Source organism: Barbus barbus (genome assembly GCF_936440315.1).
Source record: "Barbus barbus genome assembly, chromosome: 29".
Classification (NCBI taxonomy): domain Eukaryota; kingdom Metazoa; phylum Chordata; class Actinopteri; order Cypriniformes; family Cyprinidae; genus Barbus; species Barbus barbus.
This window is the reverse complement of record NC_136757.1, coordinates 30,473,596-30,484,790: the sequence shown is the minus strand read 5'-3', so window position 1 is coordinate 30,484,790 and position 11,195 is coordinate 30,473,596. Positions and strand designations below refer to the sequence as shown.

At 39.6% G+C, this 11,195-nt stretch overlaps 1 protein-coding gene across 3 annotated transcripts in view; it reads right to left on the bottom strand.

Annotated features, from left to right (window-relative positions):
- Positions 1–3,518: 3,518 nt before the first annotated feature.
- The window catches only part of LOC306848934 (semaphorin-6A-like), an 88,340-nt gene continuing 80,663 nt past the window's right edge, over positions 3,519–11,195 (bottom strand). For all 3 annotated transcript variants that reach the window (XM_079383724.1, XM_079383723.1, XM_079383725.1), the window contains one exon: positions 3,519–6,207. In XM_079383724.1, the coding sequence (XP_079239850.1) occupies positions 5,168–6,207 (1,040 nt within the window). In that variant the 3' untranslated portion in view covers positions 3,519–5,167. The remainder of the gene's footprint in view (positions 6,208–11,195) is intronic.

Sequence of the window (11,195 nt, the reverse complement as noted above, 5' to 3'; positions counted from 1 at the left end):
CAGATTTTCTAATAGTTGTATCTCAGACAAATATTGTCCGATCCTAACAAACCATACATCAATGGAGAGATTATTTATGATGTATACATCTCAATTTAAAGAAATTTACCCTTATGACTGGTTTTGCAGTCACATATATACACGTCTATATTCATGTATTTCAGATGAATCATTAATGCTTTAGAATAGGAACAGTAATATAACTGATCCTGTAAATGTGTTAATTAAGCTCAGTAATCAAGCATGGAGTCGTTAGGCCGCGTCCTCTCATGTTCAATGACGGAATCACTCATTCTGAAGTGCTGCTGTTAACAGGATTCAACGCCGCCGCTCTGGAAATCATTTCCTCGGAGACAGAAAATCCATCTGACCTTCAGCTCGTGCTGAAATGAGTTCTTAAGAGGAGCGAGTCTGTCCTCCAGCGCATCTGATCCCTGCGGATCTCTGAGACAAACACCGCTCGGAGTCTGAGCCTCACACACCTGAGAATCGCCTCATGTTCTCCTAATCTTCCTCATTTTGATCAGCTTCCTAATAATTGATCAGCTAATAATGAATGAAATCAAAAAGATGTACATGTAAAATAATTCTAAAACAGAAACAATAAAAAATGAAATATTTCTTTGTTTATCTGCATGCCATGTGACCATTAAATGAAATAAGAGAACTGTGAACGTGTTGATAAATTATTTAAATATTAGCTTAAAATCTCAGGGCAACTTCAAAATAAATAAAAATAAGGGGTTTAACAAATTTAGGTTATAAGAATTTTGTAAGGAACATTATTTTAAAATGTCCAGATTTTGATCTGAACATTTTAAAGGTTATGAAAATTTTTCAAGTACAAACAACATCAAAAGGATGTTCAGAAAATATTGATCTAAGAATATTTTCTCTCATCTTTGAGAATGTCAAATTTCAGTTATAAGTGCATTCCATAAACATTACTTTAAGAATGTTATCTAACAGTTATATAACTTTAAAAATGTTCCCTGTTAGCTGGGACAGACTGATAAAACATTTGAGAACGGCTGGTTTCTGGCAGCAGAGATGAAGCATTCTGGGATAAAACACGGCGGACTCAAAGCGAGCTTCCTTCAGGAGACGAGGTCACGACCTTCAGCAGAAACTCTGCTGCCTGTCACAGACGATCTGCTCTCTGAAACACGACTGAGAGCTCAGAAACACGTCTCAAACGCGTTCACACAGGCTCACAGGGTCTGGCTTTGTTGTGGTTGGAGGGATTTGAGCGGCTCGTATCACTTCAGCAAACTCACGCTTCTCAAGCAGCTTCACGCTCTTATGCCTGAGAGTTTTACAAGCCGAGGCAAAGTAGAGCATCTCGTTTTGATCCCGGTGCCAGCCGCTTTATCCCCGAGCGCCGTGGCTTACATCCCTCCATCGCCGCGGTCCAGGGATTTACTCCACGCCGGAGGTCTGAACATCACATGGTCTGGAAAACTGCTCATTTTAGATGTAAACATGTCTGAATGCTTTCACTCGTTCATTTATAGAGTCTGGTGCTGATCTTCATCATTACTGTATGGTTGAGTTACAGTCAGAGTCTCATGAAAGTGTGTGATGAACTACTGACACCATCAGCACAGACTGAACACTTTCACTCTTGGACGAAACACTATAACAGATCTCCAATTACATTCGTTGCAATTTTTTTAATTTTTTTATTTTATGTTTAAATATGGAAATGAGGCATTATCTAATCAAATATTGCTGTAACTCAAATATTAGATTCTGGTGAAAGCAATGGCAAGGTCATTGGTTCGATTCCCAGGGAATGCATTTACTGATCAAATATACAACCTGAATGCAATGTGAGGCGCTTTGGATAAAAGCATCTGCCAAATGCATAAATGTGTCCCTGCAGCACAAAAGCAGTCATGAGTAACACAGGTATATTTGTAGCAATAGACAACAATACATTGTATGGATCAAAATTATACATTTCTCTTTTATGCCAAAAATCATTAGGATATTAAGATCATGTTCCATCAAGATATTTAGTAAATTTCCTACCATAAATATATCAAAACTTCATTTTTGATTAGTAATATGCATTGCTAAGAACTTCATTTGAACAACTTTAAAGGAGATTTTCTCAATATTTAGATTTTTTTGCTCCCTCAAATAGTCAAATAATTGTATCTCAGTTAAATATTGTCCTATCATAACAAACCATACATCAATGGAGAGATTATTTATTCAGCTTTCAGATGATGTATAAATAGACTGTATACTTATGACTGGTTTTTGTGGTCCAGGGTCAATGTAAATGTAGATTTTGCAATAATTTGCATACATTACCAGCACATTAATGTCTGAAGATTGGATAAAGCCAGGTTCAAAACTTTTTGATTTTGTTGACAGTTAAAAGGTTTTTCCAAAGGGGATTTTGGATTTCACTTTTTATCACTCCATAAATAAAAAAAATACTGTCAACAGACAGAAAATAAACATTTTCACCATGTTTTTAGGAGTGAAATGTTGTACAAATCAGTGTGAATGAAATATGAACAAACGTTCAGAACATAGAGAGGAATAAAATGAAGTAGTTTGGTGTTTGTAAGAGAAAAAAACTCTTTAAAAGATATGGATTGGAATTCAAATGAACACTCAAATGTGTATTTTACATATTTTCTTTTCACTAGTCTGAAACAAACATGTTATGAAAAGCCCCAAATCACAACACTGACCAGTGCATAAACACACAATGGTTTGCCTGTAGCGTCCATGTGTCTAAAATCTGACTTTTATTGCAATGGAAATATGAACAGGGATTGCAGTGAAACATCTTGAGAGTGAAATGTCACGGGTTATGAATGTGATTTATTACAAGGCACTGACTTATTCTCTCTGTGACAGGTTCACATCATACAGCGCTTGTAGGGTTCAAAAGGAAGTAAATGTGATTTATTCAGGATCCTCTGAGGTTTGACTCCAGTATTAGTTATCCGATGACGTCAATTAAACGGCTGCTTTATTCAACTACACGAGTGAAATGAGTACGACAGCGGCAGAAATGGTCATTAGCAGATATCAGATGCTGGAGGTTCAGACTGTGAATCAGCGGCGTTCGCTCAGATCTGCATCGCAAGTGTAAACAATCGAGTTCTGGAGGTCAAAGCCATTGTGTGGATCTCAGCTGATTCAGGCTCTGTTTACAGAACACAAAGCGGGTAGTTAGTAACCAAGTTCCCTAACAGTGAAGACAAGAGTCTTGAGCAAACAGAGCATGTTGAGGCAAAGGCACAGGACACCTGAGACCTTTAATGCTCCAAAAACATTTAATCTGTCATCGCGTCTGAAGACGGGCGTCTGGAAGGGCCACACGGGGCTCCAGAGCGATTCTTATCGGCGTATTTATTCATGGTTAGAGACGCCAAACAATCGCGTCTTTGCTGCGGAGGTGCCAAACCCTCATGTGACGACGCTTACCTAAAGCACTCATCGAGACATGAAGACGTTTGTCTCACTTTCACAAAAAACACAAGCTCTGTGACAAGAATCTGAAATGTTTTTATTACTTTCCATTTATTAGAGAATTTCTTTACAACATATATTTAGCTGTGAATCAGATGTGGGAGAGGGCCGGTGACAAAACCATATCATACAAGAGTACAAACTCCACTTCCAGAGTCTAGTGGCGTCTAGAAAGGCACCAGCTTGGGAACCTCGAGCTCCGTTCGCTACTGCCGGAGCGGATCGATTCAGAGAACTGGGTGAATTCAACATCTACAAAGCCAAAACTAGATTCCTGAACGTGTGTCAAAATAGTTAAATAACAATCCCTCGTATTACATCACAACCATAGAGCTAGAAAATTATATTAATCGGAATCTGTCACAAACATTGAAAACATTAATCTGTTTCCTAATATTATTGGAGTGCATATCTACACAGGAGCCAGCCTGTATTCACTGTCTAAAAACTGTGTTTGATCATGTACATTAGAAAGCTTGTGTGTGTGTGTGTGTGTGTGTGTGTGTGTGTGTGTGTTTGGGAGAAACGTCATATCCGATTCGTTTGTGTGTTTTTCTCTTATTGCCTTGAAGCAGCCCGATACACAACAAGTCATCTACAAACAGTGTAAAACATCATCTTGACTTTGTGAAAGTAAAAAAGGACAAAGGAAAACAAAATCAGACATTCTTCCAGCACAATGAGAGGGCCGACTCCGACGATTCATTGGCACAATTAGAAATCAAGCACAAAGCCATTTGTGGTTAGCAAAGGGACCAGAGTCGACGACAACACCTACATTCTTCAATTACATGTTTTTTTGTTTCTTTTTTATAATCAAACAAGGGAAACAAACGTCATCATAAGAACTACGACAGTTAACAGCTAACAAACGCTTCACTACTCGGGTGTAAGGCACAAATTTACAGGTGGAAGGAGAAAAACAGGGTTGTTTGGACATGAATGAGAGGAAAACGTCCGTCTGAAAGCGTCTTGAGTGCGGCGAGAATGGCACTCGGATGGACTTTCTATGAAGAGGTGAGATCGAGGAGTTCCTGTCTGTGGGCTGTAAGCTCTACCCACAAGCCCCTCTGGCACGGCTCGAGAAATATTCCAGGCTTCCGGAGTCGTCTCTGACTTTGCTTAGCAAGAGTTAGTGGACAGAAGTACTGGCTCCAGTTTAATGACTTTAAATAGATTAATTCAAATTAAAACGATCGTTCCCGTCTCAGTCGAGCCTAAAAGAGACGCTCTCTCTCTGCAAAAGCACTTTACTAAAAATAAATACAACCCGCTATTAGTATTAACAGTCACGTGTTATTCAGTCGATGTTTTCAGTAGACGTGTTCAACTCTTGCGCGAAGGCAGAACTCGATTGCTTTGTCCAGGCGGTAGCTTTTCACAGTTTTTCATTGTAAACTCCAGCTTCGACTCCTGACGGTGCGTCCAAGTGCTTGATAACCGTGGCGTCTCTCGTAGCTTCTGCACCCGTTCCCGGTGTGCTTTTGGCAACAATGAAGCCCGGAGTTCCTCCTTTTGCATCCTCCGGGAACAGAGACGCATCAGCCTGAGCTCCACATGTATTACAAAATATACAAAACAAACAAAAGAAAAGTGAGTTGCATTTCCTGTACACACAGCTGTACAAAGCAAACGCACTTTCACATTCCCCGTCTCTCATCCCGCCCGATTATGTGCAGGAGTCTCCGGACTTGGCTTTCGTGGAAAGGGACACCAGATTGGGTTTAGGAGGAACGTCAGGCTTGAGATGCCTGGAGAGAGAGCCGTATGAACTCAGGCTGGGATGGCGCGACAGACCGAGGATCGGCGGCGGAGAGGTGACATGCATGGAGTCCACCCGCTGCGGAGCCGGCGGAGGAGGTGTCTCCACACGGAAACTGTGGTTCCTGGACATGTGGGATGAGTTGGATGAGTTGGTATTGTGTTGTTTTTTGAGGCCCGAGCTCATGGGATAGCCGCGGCCGTAGACAGACGAATGCACTTCTAGCCTCTTGCCCATCTGAGGAACCATGGGGCCCAGAGATGCCTCTCGCTGGGGGACTCTTGGAGGTGCTCTCTCGCTATCCGGGCTCCTGAGGGACTTGTATTCCAGAGTGGATGCCTGGTCATCGGCGAGCTCTCCGCGGTGAGGTTGTTCTACATACTCATGCTGGTGTTGGGGCAAAGGCAGCACCACCACGCTTGGGATGTGGCCCGGAGATGCCCGCAGCGGCAGATCTGTGGGGATGACCGGGGAGCACATGGAGGGCAAGTCTTTGGTGCAGGCGTTGATCAGGTTCTGGTTGCGCTCCCATTCGCGGCTGCCTCGGCTGGGTTTGCGCCGGGGCTGCATGGGAGTGGATTCGGGCGTGGGCAGAGCGGTCAGATCTAAGTGCTGGTCGGCTTTGATAAGCATCTTTCCGTTGGCCAAGCGGCCGTTGTGCATGAGCGGGGTCAGAATGGCCTCCGCCCGGCCATCCTTGGCTTGCATCTCGAAGAGCCCCGTCAGCTTGGTGACGCTGTTCATGGAGCCCCGTCGGGACTGGACCGAGTCCTTGTCTTTGCGGCCGGGCAGCTCGAAGTCACGCCGGCGGTGGTGGTCACACACACAATAGACTACGATGCCGGAGAAGATGGCACCCATGACGAAGGCGAGGATGATGGCGATGGCCAGGAGCGTGACGGGAACCATCTGATCGCGGTCTCGGTGGTACGTCTCGCGGATCACCCCTGCAAACAGAGAATCACAGTGTGTTACTAAACGACACCATTTCCAAAGTTCATGTAGAATGCAAAACTAGGGCCGTTCACACAGAATGCATTTTTCCATTGCACTGCTTTTCCGTCGTTTTTTTTTCTATTCAAACACGCACTAGATGGATATGTTTGATCATTGCATTCGCAACATTTTTACGGGATACATCCTTGCCAGGATACTGCCAGTTTAGATATTTATACTAGAAAACAAGACAAAAATACTAAGTAAGAAAATAATTTTTTTCAGTCTACAACAATTGATCTGTGCACTGGCGAATCAAGTCAAACAGACACACCTAACATATAATCTTATGCTGTTACACTTATGTTTATTATTCATATTTCCTGATATACATTCCTATAGTATACAACAGTACTATGTATACTGTATTCTGCACTGTTGTTCTGGTTTAATTTGTTCCAGTGTGCACTATATCTTGCAGTAACCATTGTATATAACGAGGGATGAGAACCAGAACGGCATAAGTGACATTTTTGGTGAAATGGAGATATATCAAATGAAAGCTCTTAATGAGCTCTTTCTACTGGCAAAAGTACTGTATCCATGAGTGTACAATTTTTTATTATTAAACAATTGAAATAAGTAAACAAAGTCAGATCAAACTATTTTATGGATCAAATTTCTGTTTTGGCTCTCCAGTAAAGTTAAAAAAAAACCTTTCTGGTTCTCACCCCTCAATATTACTTTTTGGAATACCTCTCTTCTTGTCTATTTTAGTTTCTATTTGTATCTATTTATGTTTGTCTATTATGCCAAAACCTTGTGAGCTTCTAAACAGTCTTTTGTTGTTCAAAACAATGACAATAAAAATCTATTCTATTCTATACACATATTTGCATCGCTTTGACCGTTCTCTGTAGATCCCGCCTTCTCACGCACCATGATTGGTCGATTATGTACAATGCCTACATGTTATTGGTCGATCATTTCGATCATCATCACCTTTAGCAAGTATGACAACAGGAAAACAGAGCCAAATGAAGAGTTGAGATGCAAAAGCCTCTAAGTGCCATTTAAAATGTTCTTCTAAAATTAGCATTTTTCTCGGGCGCCTATGTTTATGTTCAGTTTTTAAATGGCAATGAAAAGAACCTATTCATTGGCATTAAAGTGAAATGACTGAACTTACACATAGGATCTTTTGCATCTGAACTCCTCAAATACAGAAATCCTGGCCAGGACATGTCCCATATAACGGCAGCATCTTCTGGATGAAACTGCATTCTAAAAACATGCCACGCAAGTTCAAATAAGTTCAACTTTTTAAAAAACGCGTCTTGAGACCTTGCATATTTCCCCCATTCCACTCATTTTTCAAAGCAAAAACACATACTGTGTGAATCGAGTAAACTTGCATGTCGATGCATACTTAAAATCAGGACTGCTGGATTAATCTGCAATATCCACCTTATTCCTAAACCCGGAAGGCCTATGTGTAAGACTTCCGGTTCATAGGGAATTAACGAGAAGAATAACAACGTGCAGTAAACGGTAAAGCTGTCTGCATTACAAACCAGTGTTCATAATTAAGATAATACACTAAAATATGGTAAGACAAAATGAGTGGTTTTGTACAGCTAAAAATAGCTGGAAGCAAATGAGAGCGAGATCCATCAAATTTACGAATGGCCGCGTCCATTTTTACGTGAAGAATAAAGTGAACTACCTTCTTGATATCTAAAGGAGACAAATACTGTGCATTCATTTAAACTCATGGATGAAGCTGCGAGGTGTCCTGTGAGATCGCAGCACTATTGTATTGAGAAATGCTAAATAATGTGAGCACATCAGCGCAGATGTCTTAATCTATTCAATAGCCGAGGAATTAGTTTACATTCCCATTCCCATCCAAACACCACAAGCCACAAAATCCTCAGCAGATCAGCCATTTAAAATACACACAGGTGCTGCTATATCTCCACAGAGGCAAATAAATCCAATGTTTTACAATTGTTGCAAACTCATAAAAGCTAATAGAGGAGGCAGAAGTGCTGTTCAGTGGGGAGCACACACACATTAACACACAGACAGACCACACGGCTAGCGTGGGTCGAGATTTTAGAGATGTTTAATGGACTCGGAGTCTCGTATTGTTTTGAATATTCGTGGCTCTTATGTGGGCTGTACGAAGAGCTCTGGATGTTCTGAAGGAGTCTCTCTCTAAGATGACAAAACACCGTCATGTGTTTAGATCTGAGGGGTGCTTCTCTCTTTGTAACTTCACTCTCATTGTTCCTCTCAGGAGACGCTCTTCCTCACCTGTTTGATGTTTTAAAGCGTCTCTTTCATGCATCTTGAGAAATGACACAGCTCTACCGGATTCATTTTCATGTCGGAAAGACTCTTCTTTCATGAAAAGTACCACAATATTTTCAGAGTTGTTAGTTTTATATCTGACCCTGGAGCACAAAACCAGTCATAAGGGTCAATTTATTTAAATTGAGATTTATACATCATCTGAAAGCTGAATAAATAATCTTTAGAATAGGACAATATCTGGCTGAGATACAACTATTTGAAAATCTGGAATCTGAGGGAGCAAAAAAATCTAAATATTGAGAAAATCTCCTTTAAAGTTGTTCAAATGAAGTTCTTAGCAATGCATATTACTAATCAAAAATGACGTTTTGATATATTTACGGTAGGAAATTTACTAAATATCTTCATGGAACATGATCTTAATATCCTAATGATTTTTGGCATAAAAGAAAAATGGATCATTTTGATAATTTGATTGTGACCCATACAATGTATTGTTGGCTATTGCTACAAATGTACACTGCAAAAAATGATTCTCTTACTTAGTGTTTTTGTCTTGTTTTCTAGTATAAATATAAAAAAAAAAAAAAATCGAATCAAGATGCATTTACTTGACAAGTAAAATGACGAGATATTGTCTTGTTTGCTGAAAAAATATTAATATTATAATAAAATATTTTTAATTTTATTAGTTTTTCCTTAAAACAAGCAAAAATATCTACCAAGGGGGCAAGAAAAATAATCTTGTTCAGCCTTTGAATTAAGATTATTTTTCTTACTCCATTGGCAGATATTTCTGCTTGTTTTAAGCAAAATCGAACTAAATTTTGATTATTTTTTTTAGACAAGGCTTAATATATTAAATCATGTTACTTGTACAGTAAATGCATCTTGATTCAAGAATGTTTAGATATTTATACTAGAAAACAAGACAAACACTGAGTAAGAATATAATGTTTTGCAGTGTATCCGTGTTATTTATGACTGCTTTTGTGCTCCAGGGTCACATATGGTTTATTAATCAAGCACATCTAGAGACACGTGACGTGATCGGCAGAGCTGGACTCGTTTGGCTGGAGATCCAGCACAGATGAAGACTCTTCTGCATCTCCTGAAGGTTAAAAGCTCTTCATATTGAAGACGAGGAGAGCACCGCCAGCACTCAGAAAACCTTTGAAGATCCTTTCTAACCTTAATGCACTGTTACTCAACTTCAAAGAGCCATAAAAAGGACAAAACCAGGAGAAACGGAGGGCTGCAGATGGACTGCGTCAGGGCTGTTCAGATTGTTCTCATGCATGTACACTAGATTTGGACACTTGAAAATCTCTGAAATATTCCCATTAACTGATACAACACATGATAGTATGATTAAAATGGCAATTATTACAATGACTCCACTAAAAACAAATCAATATTGTGCATGAACAACAGACTCCATTTAAGGTTTGTATAAGCTAAAGTTGTTAGCTGGATGTCTGGAGTCTTGATTCTTTGAAAAACGCTCCACTATCAGTGTCACATTCAGTTTGACACACAAGATATTTATTACAATCTTTTGACAGTGCTAATGTATTTTTATATCGTTATTTCTATTTTATCAAATTTGAAACTGCTCACGTACATCCTGTAGAGTTAGAGAAAATATCACAGCAAAATATCAAACAGAAGCAAAACATGTTGTTTGAACTGCTAAATCAATAGATGTTGAAGCTGAAGACGGTCAGTATTGTGTGTTTGTGGTTAGTTAGTGGATCAGGCTGCTAGTTAATGTGATTCTCTACACCTGTGTGAACTTGAGCAGAACTGATATCATACATGAACAGTGTTGGGACAAAAACACTGAGTAAGAAAATCATTTTTTGCCGTGTAGTTATGATATTGTCTTTGAAATCAAATCTTTGCATAGCTATGACAGGAAACACTGGCATCTAACAATGCCTTGGGGAAAAAAATCTTAAAAAATAAAGCATTTACATAAACCCAAATAGGAAATAAACAGTCAAGTCAGGTCAATATTATTTAGCGCTTTTAACAATGCAAATTGTGTCAAAAACATATTTTTTTTGTTTCATATTTTAGAGCAGTCACTGCAATTTATGAAAGAAATCAATCATATCTGTATGTGTGAAAATATTCAGATGTAACAACCTTTTGTAACTGTAATTTAATTACACATTGTTTGTCATTAACTGTAACAGATTAGAATTACATGTATTTTGTAATTACGTTACCTAATTCTGTTACACGTAACTAGTTACTCCCCAGCCTCTAAAATCACCAAAACACCAGAGAAGTGAGGTTAGTGAAGAGAAAAGATCCAGCAGATACACAGATGCTCCATCATCAACACCACATCTGACCTGTGTTTATGCTGCTTCTTTACAATAAATGACACTTGCTGTGATATCCTGTATCTAACAGACATTTATAAGTGTCCAAATACTATTAAAATAGTATAAAAATCCATTCAGATTCAGAAGTGCTCTGGTTTTAATGGCTCTTTTCCTCACAGGTTGCTCGGAGCGAATCGCCAGCGGAACAAATCTCATGCAGGCATTACACATTTGAATTTCATGAGACGTCACTCCTGACAATTAGACGTGTTAGAGCTTCTCCGGCACAATCCTGCAGTCGTGCGCATGTAAATCAGACGATTCCTGCGTGAGACTGAGACGCG